Source organism: Felis catus, chromosome A1 (assembly GCF_018350175.1).
Source record: "Felis catus isolate Fca126 chromosome A1, F.catus_Fca126_mat1.0, whole genome shotgun sequence".
NCBI lineage: Eukaryota > Metazoa > Chordata > Mammalia > Carnivora > Felidae > Felis > Felis catus.
The window spans coordinates 78,370,905-78,384,108 of record NC_058368.1 but is presented as its reverse complement, the minus strand read 5'-3'; the positions used below and the strand labels follow the sequence as shown (position 1 = coordinate 78,384,108).

General features: G+C 41.8%; 1 protein-coding gene across 1 annotated transcript in view; it reads right to left on the bottom strand.

Annotated features, from left to right (window-relative positions):
- The window catches only part of TNFSF13B (TNF superfamily member 13b), a 33,327-nt gene extending 23,702 nt beyond the window's left edge, over nucleotides 1-9,625 (bottom strand). The window contains exons 1-2 of the mRNA XM_023253118.2: nucleotides 8,673-9,625; nucleotides 8,492-8,579 (exon numbers count right to left, since the gene is read on the bottom strand). Coding sequence (XP_023108886.2) covers nucleotides 8,492-8,579; nucleotides 8,673-9,224 — 640 coding nt within the window. The 5' untranslated portion in view covers nucleotides 9,225-9,625. The remainder of the gene's footprint in view (nucleotides 1-8,491; nucleotides 8,580-8,672) is intronic.
- Nucleotides 9,626-13,204: the final 3,579 nt, after the last annotated feature.

The following is a 13,204-nucleotide window of genomic DNA, read 5'->3' as shown; positions in this document are numbered from 1 at the left end:
CAGAGAACAGAGGGTTCCTGGAGGGGTAGTGGGTGGGGGATGGGCTAGATGGGTGATGGGCATTAAGGAGGGCACTCGTTGGGATGAGCACTGGGTATCATATGGAAGTGATGAATCACTAAATTTTACTCTTGAAACCAACACTACATTGTACATTAACTAACTTGGGTTTAAATAAACAATTTTTTAAATGCTTAAAAAAGAAAAAAGAAAGAGGAGGAGAAAGCCTGAACTTGTAAAAACATCGCAGTCAATAAACACTTGCAAATATCCAAGCAAAGGAATGATACCGAGGTGTTAGGTGTATTTTGATGGTTCCACCTACTACAATAAGACCTCTTCTTGTGTCTTTTCTAATTCCTGTTCCATTACTGTTCCCATGCCCTGGAATACTGTCTCTTCTTCCCTGAGTTGAGTCAGTCTTCAAAACTCAGCTCAGCTCTTATCCATCATGGTCTTAATAATCTTTTAATCTGTGATCTGAACTAACATCCTATAATACCATAGATCGTTGTCCTCTAGTTGGTACTAATGTTAATAACGGTCTAGGTCTCTTCAAGACCCAACAGTTTTTGTCAGATCTGGTGTATTACGCAAACATTAAGTGCATATAGCTTGCACAGTGGAAAACAACTCAGAATTTATAGTTAGCATATAATGAATGTAAACCTTAGTTCTCAAACCAATTTAGCTGTTTAATCATGAAATTAACAATTAATATGAAATTAAATATTTTATCTCTAGAATAACAATAGTTTTCTCATAGTGGTGTTGCGAGAACCAAGTGAAGTCATAGTTTACACATGCTTTTCGTAAAGGCTAAAGAACTTGTTTATTATTTTTAAATTTACATTAATTTTGTTTAATTTCTCCAACTCAATATTTAGCTTGTGGAGAGAAGGGACTGATTATGTCTTGGCTTCAAGTCTCTTGTCTAAAATGAGGACAATAATGCCAACCTAACAGGGGTTACTGAGAAGGTAAATGATGTCATAGAGCCCAACTTAGAGCTTGTGCGTGGAAAACACCCAGTAACTGAGTCTTTTTCTCCACTTTCCTATATATTCTTGAGTTTCCACCCCAGACCTTGGCCCAGTGGATGCTTCCTGTATATTTAAGCAAAATCTGTTTCTTCTCTAGCTCTTAAAAAATGAGAATACCTTTCATTTATTTTTATTTTGTATTATTTAAATTTTAGTTAGTTAACATACAGTGCAATATTGGTTTCAGAAGTAGGAGTAGAACTGACTCATCACTTACATACAACACCCAGTGCTCATCCCAACAAGTTTCCTCCTTTAATGCCCATCAACCATCTAGCCCGTCCCCCCACCCCAACAAAATCTGTTCATAACAAAGATACAGCTGTCCAATACAGTTCATTTAAATAGGACTTGACTTATAAAAATAATAAACATTGAAACCAATATCCATTCCTACAGGATTACTGAGAACAACACATTCCTCAACATTATGGATTTATTTTTTAAATATCTACCCATTTCCACAAAAGTTTTTTAAGGTGATAGAATAAAGAATGATTGAATCTTCAGGAAGAAACAGAAAGACTTTTCCTGACCTCTCCTTACACATCTTCTCTCCTCCTCATCCTTCACACTGCCAAATCTGTTAATTCTGCCCCTTAAATCATTCACTTCTTCATGATATTTGCCATTTTCTAGTATTGTTACGTACTCATTAATCATGTTTATTGACTACTTTCTGTGTCTTTCCACCTCACTGCAATGCAATCTCCAGGGGGCAGGAAACTTATCTGTTGTGTTTTCTAATCAACACTCAACACCTAGAACAGAGTTTGAAAGCTAGCAGGCCCACGGCATACATGGAAGAGACACAACATCACTTTTGGCTGCTTTGATTGACTCATTTCCTGGTTCTTCTGCTTCCCAAAACTTTAAACTTGACAAGAACAGGGTTCAGATATTTGGTTGTGAGGTCACTATTTTATTTTATTACTGCTTTTGAAATTGAACAGGAGCCAGCTCTTGCAACACTGAAAAAGAAGTCATTATTGAAGCAGGGGGGGAAAAATAGCACTTGGGGAAGATTCTGGTCAAAGATCACCATGACAACAGCCAGCTGTTTCTGTTCTAGGAAGGAACACACCCTTACTGGGTAAGAGCCTCCAGTTAGCCTAATTCTGGTACAAATTGGATGGCTGAGTTCTACACCATATATGCTTTCGACACTCACTTTACAGTCTTGTAAGATACAGCCCTGCCGGAAATCTCAGTGAAACAAAGCCTGGATGTTACAGATCTTTCCGACCTCCCATCTTTCCTTACAAAGGAGAGGGACTATGGGTTTCATGAAAGAACACTCCGAAATGGAGTTCAGCTTTTAGTTAAGTACCAACGTTGGTTTCGCAGTTATGACAAAGGATGGTAACGTGAGACAACAGGAGACACCGGATGAGGGGTATATGGCAACTCTCTGCCGTGTTCTTGCAACTTTTCTGTAATTCTAAAATAATTCCCAACTAAAAAAGTTTATAAAAGGAGAGAAAAAGAACGTAAAGCGGATTGACCAAAATCTTACAGTAAATATTTATTTAGCAGAGGAAAGAAAGATGGGTAATTTTTTTCTCACTCTTGTTTTTATATTCTGTTCCATGTTGTCAACACTATTTTACTATTATAAATGAGACATGTATAATAAACATTATCAATAAAAATAATTTTTGTACTTGTATCATCTAAAACACATGAACTTCTTTTTTTAAGTTATTTATTTATTTATTCTGAGAGAGAGAAAGTGCAAGTAGGGGAGGGGCAGAGAGACAGGGAGAGAGAGAATCCCAAGCAGGCTCCATGCTATCAGCACACAAACCATGAGATCATGACCTGAACCAAAACCAAGAGTGGGAGGCTTAACCGACTGAGCCACCCAGGCGCCCTAAAACACATGTATTTCTATTAACTTTTAAATTCCCTACTGAATAACAAGGGGGGAAATATAAAGGTCACCCGATTTTATTAATAAACTGTTTAGTAATAAACTTAAATAAATATAAACTGTTTATTAATAAACTGTTTTAGCTCGGCGGGTATCCATTTGAAAGAATTCATCGTCCTGATGGACTCTTAGGATGGTTATCTCTAGGTTCTTAGAGCGAACATGAGAGCTGACAGCATTGATCATTATGACTCCATTTGTGAAGAAACTTTAACATGTAATATTTCAAAGCCATAGTGCTTTCATTATTATTTTTAATCAGGAATATCTCCAAATACACTTACGGGCTTAAAAGTGAGCTTTTTGGCTAATATGAGCCATCTGGCAATTCTTTGATCCTGGATTTCCCCACATTTCTGTTTGTTCTACTACAATCAGAAATTATCTTATGAAACACAGAAAACTTAATAAGACCTCCATTTGAAACACAACACCATAAAGAAAAACAAAACAAGAGCCAAATAACCAGCCTGCGCAATTAAATAAAAGCGTTTACCCCGGGGAGGAGTGGATGGAGCACCGAGTGGGCATGCAGGCTGACGGTGATGTCTGCCCCTTCAACTACTGCCATTCAGTCTGTGAATACCCACCAAGCTGTATCCTTAAGACATGTGCCCTTCTCCGTATGTAAACAATACTTCAGTTAAAACCAAAACATTAAAACCAGAAATCCACGAAATTAGAGTTAGATTGCTGACTATGAGAGTGTCTCTATGCCTTTTAGTGAACCCAAACTGTGCCTCTACCCGGTGAACCAAGCCGGGGGCAAGGGGCTCTCAAACTCTCCCTGAGACTCTCGCCTTGTGATCAAATTCATTCTTTGGCGAATTCGTTGTTTTAAATGTCAAGTTAAAAAATTGCATAAGATGGCCTCTGATCAAAACCTGAGAAGTGAAGAAATATGGGAAAACCCCCCTCCCAATGATTGCCAAATCACAGCATCTTACTTCATAGTGAGCCCAAGATCCATCAACAAATATTCATAGAACACCCACTGTGTGCAAATATCACGATGAATGTGTAGAGGAAATATGGCCCATACCACAGAAGCCTCTACTCTTTAGTTGTACAGACAGGACACGTACAAATGACAAGGCAAAAACCCCACAGGTAGCATGTGACACTTACCAAATACTGATGTGATTCTAGGCATGCTGTGTGCTGAAGGGAGGCTTTCTAGCCCAACATGCCGGAGCTTACTCACAAACCGAATATACATGCAGGAAAATTGAAGTGCCTGAGTGAAATTTAGGTTGGACTTATAGAAAAATAAAAATGGGCGACATTCTGGAGTGTCATTTAGCAATACTTAGCTCTGAACCTTTTTGACATAGTCATAAAATGATGGCAACTGACGTTGAGTAGCAGAGGTAGAAAGCGGAGTATTCTAAAAAAAAATCTAAAATAAAATTATATTTCTGTTAGGTATACATCCAATATGTGTGTGGATGTGGCTTAAAAATAACCATGTGATTGAATGCTGCATTCGTTTTTGAGAATTCTGTACATTTTAATTTTTAATATTATTATTATTATTTCAATATATGAAGTTTATTGTCAAATTGGTTTCCATACAACACCCAGTGCTCATCCCAAAAAGGTGCCCTCCTCAATACCCATCACCCACCCACCCCTCCCTCCCACCCCCTATCAACCCTCAGTTTGTTCTCAGTTTTTAAGAGTCTCTTATGCTTTGGCTCTCTCTCCCACTCTAACCTCTTTTTTTTTTTCCTTCCCCTCCCCCATGGGTTTCTGTTAAGTTTCTTAGGATCCACTTAAGAGTGAAACCATATGGTATCTGTCTTTCTCTGTATGGCTTATTTCACTTAGCATAACACTCTCCAGTTCCATCCATGTTGCTACAAAGGGCCATATTTCATTTTTTCTCATTGCCACGTAGTATTCCATTGTGTATATAAACCACAATTTCTTTATCCATTCATCAGTTGATGGACATTTAGGCTCTTTCCATAATTTGGCTATTGTTGAGAGTGCTGCTATAAACATTGGGGTACAAGTGCCCCTATGCATCAGTATTTATTACTTTTTTAATGTTTTTTTATTTTTGAGACAAAGAGAGACAGAGCATGACTGGGGGAGGGGCAGAGAGAGAGGGAAACACAGAATCTGAAGCAGGCTCCAGGCCCTGAGCTGTCAGCACAGAGCCCGACGTGGGGCTCGAACTCACAGACCGTGAGATCATGACCTGAACCAAAGTCAGACGCCTAACCGACTGAGCCACCCAGGCACCCCGTGAGAATTCTGTACATTTTTAAAGAGTTTAACGAGCCATTTGAAAATCCCAGGACTCCAAAATTGCAAGAAAACCTTTTTTAACTAACTATGAAAGAATCATAAAACCTACATAAGGAAAATTATATCCAACTGGGAAATTTAAATTTTGATATTTAGTAAGGAGATATCACGCATTTAAGCATTCTTGGATATATAAATAAAACACCGTAAGAATTCATTTTCTTCCGCAGAATTATAATTTTTATAAAATTCCAACCAAAAATGTCAATGGATCTATAAAGTATTTGGAAAATTAATACATAAGAACATAAATGGACACTTTGAAAGTAAAAGGGAGAACCTAAGGTTTTTTGAGCCTTACTTAAATCAGAATAGAGTAGAATAAACAGAAACAAAGAAAGCTGTATAGATTCAAATTGTTCAGCATTTTCTCAAGTCCAAAAAAAAAAAAAAAAGGATGCTACCAAACAGAAAAATAAAATCATGGGCTTTCAGAAACCCTCTTGGTTATACACATATTTTTGTAGTGCTAAATAAAATATGTTTTCCCTGCATGAGAGAAAAACTGAGAACAAACTGAGGGTTGACGGGAGGGGGGGCGGGGGGGGAGGGGAAAGTGGGTGATGGGCATCTAGGAGGGCACCTGTTGGGATGAGCACTGGGTGTTGTATGGAAACCAATTTGACAATAAATTTCATATTAAAAAACAAACACATTATGAAATTTTACTGAATGTGGTAAATATACTACGGGGAAAAATAAATAGAAAATATATGAAATAAGAGGAAAAAAAAGAGAATGGCGTCTAAAACGACATTCAAGCCAGTTTCACTGATGAGGAAGGAGAGCAGATATGAGCAGTCACTAAGGTTCTCCTCTTCAAACCTTTCATCTCAGATCTATGAATGTTATGAGTATATATACAAGGAGAGAAAGAGAAAGAGAGAGATGTACTATATACTGTATATATACACATATAGGATATATCCATATGCATACATACTGTATATATGTATACTATATATATATATATATATATATATGCTATATGAAAGGTTTATAAAAATCTTAGGCAAACCATGATCATGACAATAGCAATTACATCTGGGTTTTAGATACTAAGTAAATTTTGATTCACTTGATAGAATTCTCTCTTACTTTCCAAACTTTCTAAAAATTACAAATTATTTACGGAAAAATTTTAATCAGTGTATCATTTGTGGATGCCATCAAATCACAAATTTGTAAAAATTTGCACATGGAGGAAATTTTAAAATATAATAGAGGGTATTTTGAGGAAGTGGGACTCCGGAAGTTAATTAATTTCTTACTCAACGTCGTTTCTTCTTAAAGCTGCTGTAATGAGCCTGTATCCTCTCTGCAATGGTAAAGTTAAGGTTTATTTGTAAGATGAATGTGCAGAGGCTGGGGAGTAGTAGCACAGAGGCTGAAGAAGATTGAGGCATTCTGACCCTACTAGATATTAAAGCCCATTATGTTACAAAATACTTAAAATATTTTATTTAATACAGATAAACAGAATAATAAATCAATGAAAAAACAGTCTCAAAATAGATTCATGAGAGACTTAATATTAACACTACTGTGTTTGCTTTCCAATGCAAACAAGTTGAAAATAAGCATCCCATGAAATTAGCTATATTTAATAGCAGTTTGGTAAGAAAACATAAAAGAAGAAGGGAAGATAAAGCTGGTGTGATGTGATCCACCACATAAACGCCACAAGGATTAAGGAGTTAAGTACCAAACTAAAACACTAAGTTATGAAAAAGTCAAAGTAGCAGATTATAGACTAGGCTGTGTAGGAGATTACAAATACATATATTTTCAGCTTTGATATAGTAGAGAAAATCAAAAAGAAAAGTTTATCACATTAGATACACAGATGTAAAATCTCTGCAGGAATTTTAAAAAGCAAAATATGAAAACAGTGACACCCAAATTTTGTTAAACAGTATGTCTAACATAGAGCTTATTCAAAATCACAAAAAAATTAGGATAAATGAGGGAAGCCATAAATAAAAATTAGCAGGTGATAAAATTAGAAGTTACCCAAATATGCAGAAACAAATTCATCCTTCTCTTCGAGCAAGCAACAGATTACATTTGAGACACTGTTTGACAACTACTAGACTAGCCAGAATAAATTTTAATAAAATGCTGTAAGAATGTGGAGACCTTGTGCACTGCACTTCTGACTGTACACATTTATAACTCACTTTGAAAGCAACATGGCAGTAATAAATGTTCATCCTCTTTAGTTCTGATATTTCATCTATGGAATTTAGATGGAACACATAAAATTCCTCGGAAATAAGAGATCTGCGCACCAACTTTGGAAATGATCATGTGACATAACTGCATGATAACGAACTAACGTGGATGTGTGAGAATTACTTAGAAAGAAGGAAAATGCTTATTGTATAACGATAAGTGAACGCAAAAATATGCAGTAGTATATACATGGTGTGTTTTTTCAATTGTGTACAAAGTACAGATGATAAAATGCAAAGTATGAAAACAATTCACCTGCTCAAGTATAATAAAAATATGAGTGTTTCGTAGTCTATATTTGCTTAAAGTCAATTGTGTCTAACAGACACAAAGCGATACTAAAGGTAATTGACACAAAGCATTTATAAAAATCATGGTTTTGCAAAACAGGAAAGACTTTTTTCCATGAATAAGGCAGTCAGTGAAAAATACGTTTACAGTCAGAGCATCGTGTGTGTGTGTGTGTGTGTGTGTGTGTGTGTGTGTGTGTGTGTAAAACAAAGTCTGTTTTAAAGCTAGAGCAATAAACACAATGAATCGCGGCCGCACACCTGCTCCCCGCGTGATCCCAGGGCGCGCAGCGCACCCTCAGGGAAGGTGTATCTTTACCTGACCCTCCGGGACTCAGGTGGACACAGCGCGCGGCGCTCTTCTCCTCCAGTGACGGACAGGGCTTCTGACGCAGGTGTGTCCCATCCGAAGAAGACCCTGTGCTCCCTCCCCTCCTCTGTGGTTAAGGCAGGGCCCAGCCCTCCAAGTCCGCTCGTCGGGGACAGACACCTGCCGGCGCGCCGGCTGTGGCACAAAAGCCACACGTGCTGTAGAGGCCACTTGCACAGCCTCGGGGCACCGCTCAGCGCTCGTGGAGGGGAGGGGGTCCCCAACCCGGAGGCCGGGGTCCACACCCGCACACCCGCGGACGCCGGCATCCCGTCTGCTAAGTGCTTCCGCGCCCCAAACGTACCTGTGTCTTCGGGATCCAGAGCGGCGCGCTTCCTTCTGCCGCTCTGGCTGGAGTTGCTCTCTCCCGCCGGGGTTGGTGCAAAGATCCCCTGGGGAGACAGAAACCCCAAGTTACAGCCCCGGCGTCGCAGGGGCGCGGGGGTGGCGGGGGGCGGGGGACGGGCTGCGGCGGCTGCACTCACTTTCAGCGCGCTGGGGACCGCGGGGGCCAGGCGCGCGCCGGACGCCCCGAGGGTTGCGGCCCCCGCCGGGGGAGGGCCCGGCTCAGCCCGAAGCTCGCGGGGCTCCCGGGGCCCCCGCAGCTCCGCCCGCAGGCTCCCCAGCTCGGCTTGCAGGACGGCCACCCTGCACAGGGACACCACCGACAGGCAGCAGGACGTGAGCGCCAGCAGCAGGGTCACGGCCAGCAGCGCTGCGTCTTTGGGGCGCGAGCCGGGCGGCTCCTTCACTTTCATTTCTTCTCCCCTCTCCGGGCGAGGACGAAGGCGTGACCGCTCGCCTTCCGCGCAGCCCTCCATGGCACTCGGGGGACTTGGAAGGTCCGGGCCTTTCGAGAAAGTGGCCGCAGGGAAGGGATCATTTCCTGTGAGCGGTGCTTGCTGAGGTCCCACACCGACTACATGGCCTGGCTGTGCCTTGGCCCCTGGGAGAGCTCCCCGGGGTCTCCCCGCGTCTGCCCAGCTGCATCCCGGCCCCCAGTGGGTGATAGGTCTTCCTGGCACCGGCCCTTCCATCCGATTGCCCAATCATTTCCTCATTTCACTTTCAGTATCTGTAAGAATTCTAATGGCATCTCCACACACACACACACACACACACACACACACACACACGGGCCCCTGGCATCTCCCCGCCAGGAGGGACTCAGGGTTTGGACCCGGGACGTGTGGAACCCTGCGGTACTACAGGAGCTCCCTGCGGTGTGGCCCGAGCTGGGCCACTGGGGGCCACTCTGCGAGGGCAGGGGAGAAAGAACGAGGTTCCTGCTGGTGTAATACAAAGAATTAATGAGCAGGTCAGATAAGCCAAGTGCTTAGTACTGAAGTGCACTCCGCTGCAGAGTGATTCATGAACGGTCTCTAAGTGGGAAAGAAAACCAGATGTCCTCAGAGGCCGCAGGGACGTCCACTGGGGAATATTCTCTTTATTATCGTTGGAGCATTGCCGTAAGAAGAATGGGGCTACACATTGGAGACGTCTTTACATTGGATGCCAGGGGGTCTTTACATGCAGGGGATGCTGCAACCAACCCCAGCAGCGCTCCCTGCAGCTCCCGGCCGGCTCAGCCCCACGCTGGCCAGGAGAAGTGGCTTCGGCTCCAGCTCCAACGCTTCGGTCCAGACCCACCATGAACTGCCCTTTCCCTAAAGCAGCTTCTCTACTGGGCCCTATTAAGTTGACTGCCAGAATTGAATGCCTATGTGAACAACCCGGCTCGGCTCACTTCACTTTCAAATCTCTATTGGTGGACCCAGAGTCACTACAGACACACTGGTCCTGCCTGGTCTCCATGGCCAGCTCCTGGACATTTCCCGGTTTCTGGCTCTTTGCCTCCGGCACCGGCAGGTTGTGTAAGGAGCTCACACTTGGACAAATGTTACCGACCACTTGCCAAATTCTGGCTACATGACTCCCCCGTGTGCTAGGGCTACTGAGCGGTAGCCTCGTCCCACCTCACTGTCCCATGCCAGCTTCAGAAAGAAAGTGACTGAGATAGTGTAAGTGAGGACAAGGGCTCCCAGCCAGGGTGTGAGTCCTGGCTCCACCCTTCACTCTCCTGGGGCCTCTGGGATTCAGTTCCCTCATGGGTGAAATGGGATGGTGACTGTCCCCAGGAATTCTAACCAGGCGTATACGAATATGGAACAAACTATATTCGCGATGCTCCCACTTTTCATCTGTTTTCCTTCATTACATGAAATACTTTTCTTTATTACACACAGCACTAGCACACACACCTTTGTACGTGTCTCCTTGTAACACCTGCTGGGGTTTCCCAAACAACTGCTGGAGAACGGGCACATCTTCACCTTCATCGGGAGTCACGGAGCTGCCCGTGGGTGAGTTCCTGCTTCCTCACTGTGTCACTAGGCATCATGTCATGAGACATTCGTTTTTACCTGTTAGGACTATGTTGTCTTTTCCCTTGGCGTCTGCGAGTTCTGAGACCTTTTTTTTTAAAATTTTTTTTTTCAACGTTTATTTATTTTTGGGACAGAGAGAGACAAAGCATGAACGGGGGAGGGGCAGAGAGAGAGGGAGACACAGAATCGGAAACAGGCTCCAGGCTCTGAGCCATCAGCCCAGAGCCCGACGCGGGGCTCGAACTCCCGGACCGCGAGATCGTGACCTGGCTGAAGTCGGACGCTTAACCGACTGCGCCACCCAGGCGCCCCTCTGAGACCTTTTTAAAATGACTTGTCTGTCTCTCCCTCTCAAAAATAAACATTTAAAAAAATTAAAATGACTTGTAAAGAACATTAAAAAAAACTCTAAGATGATCTTTTAATGATTACCTTGGTCCCCCAAGTCAGCTGTTGTCTAATCTCTGGCCTGGAAGGACATCATTTGTGAGTGTGTGTGCACACTCCTTCATGTCAGACATCGTGTAATTCAAGTCTTCTGTCACAGCCCTTGTTTTCAGGCCAATCAGGCTGACACACACTACATAAAGTTGAAAGAAAGAAAGAAAGAAAGAAAGAAAGAAAGAAAGAAAGAAAGAAAGAAAAAGAGAGAGAAAGAAAGAAAGGAGGGAAAGAAAGAAAGAAAGAGAAAAAGAAAGAAAGAAAGAAAGAAAGAAAGAAAGAAAGAAAGGGAGGGAGAGAAAGAAAGAAAGAAGGGAGGGAGGGAGGGAGTGAAAGAAAGAAAGAAAGAAAGAAAGAAAGAAAGAAAGAAGGGAGAGAAAGAAAGAAAGAAGGGAGGGAGGGAGGGAAAGAAAGAGAAGGAAAGAAAGAAAGAAAGAAAGAAAGAAAGAAAGAAAGAAAGAAAGAAAGAAAGGAGAGAAAGAAAGAAAGAAGGGAGGGAGGGAGGGAAAGAAAGAGAAGGAAAGAAAGAAAGAAAGAAAGAAAGAAAGAAAGAAAGAAAGAAAGAAAGAAAGAAAGGAAAGAAAGAGAAAAAGAAAGAAAGAAAGAAAGGAAGAAAGAAAGAAAGAAAGAAAAGAAAGGAGGGAGGGAAAGAAAGAAAGGAAGAAAGAAAGAAAGAAAGAAAGAAAGAAAGAAAGAAAGAAAGAAAGAAAGAAAGAAAGAAAGAAAGAAAAGGAAGGAAAGAAAGAGACAGAAAGAGAAAGAAAAGAGAAGAAAAAAGAACAGAAAAAAAGAAAAAGAATTAGTTTGGGGATTATATGAAACCCTTCTGACTAACAGTAAGTGCAACCCACTCAGGTTATATGTGTGCGTGTTAATATTACCTAAATTCATACAGAACTACAAGAATTCAAGGCAGTGCCTGAACTGATGACTCTCTTCTTTTGCTCAGGATGCTTGGCCGCCGCGGCTTCTTTCTGTAAATCAAATTTCTTCTGCTTTTCATGGGAGATTCTGCTCTCCAGATGCTGCTGTAAAAATTCCAAAGAGAGGGAATAATTTGATTGTGTTAGAGAATTAACTCTGTTTTTGTTGCTTTTGTGGGCAGAGGCCTTCATGCCCAACTGACTGGAGAGAGCGCCACCGACCAGCTCAGGGGCAGGTAGTGTCTCCTCTTGGATCAAGCAGTGGGCACCCTAAGCACAGAGAGGGAGGGCTGGGGCTTCTTCCCTGGAAGGCAGAGGGCAGCAGCTTCCCTCCACCCAGATATGAGGCTAGTGGTCACTGCCATGTGCAGTCCTCCACAGCGATCACACGATCGAATTTCTCTGAAGGCAGGTAGAAACTATGTGGCGTTCATGTGCTCCTGGATTTCTTATTAGAGGAACAAAAGGAAGTTATCACTCCATAAATCAAAGATCTCTTTCCTGTCAAGGAAATGGCTTGACAATAATTTAACTGAAATTCTGTTACGCAAATTGCATGCCATTCATTGAAAAACAGGCCCCACCACAAATATATTCAGTGAAGGAAGCTGGCATACCTGAGCCAAGGAATACTAGAATGTTCTCTGTCAGGACTTAGCCACTTTTTACCCACTTCTTTTTCTCACCTGAAATGTAAAACATTCCCCCGGAACAGCTATACCAGATGTAATAAGCAAATACATGTTCCTTGTCCCGTCCGCTCAGAATTGCCTACATGGGAATATGGGACAGTATATTTGAAAAGAATTTAATTTTTGAGTTTATCCAGGCGTACGACCCAGAGAATAAAGCAAACAGGAACTCTGGCTGCTTGCTTCTTATACTGACAACTTCAAAATATCCACAGAGTTTAATTAGAACCTTCTAGCTTGATAGTATTATGACGAATTAGCTTCTCTTATACACCTTCTATGAGGACAAAAAAGTGTCCTTCCTGAAGAACTGGACCATTCTAGCACGTAGACAACAACTCTTCTAGACATGTGGATAGACCTAACAATAGATCTCAGTAAAACTGGCTTCCGAAAGTGCTCAAAATACGGTAAATAGTAGGATACAAATAATTATTACATTTGAGAAACAATCACATTGTTTTCTGTTGGAAATATATACGCAGTCAGTGAAACTTGATTTGGAAGGCTAAATGCTAATCACTCGGTAATTTAACCATGAACTGATGAGATGTTATCGAAAATACACACCTCT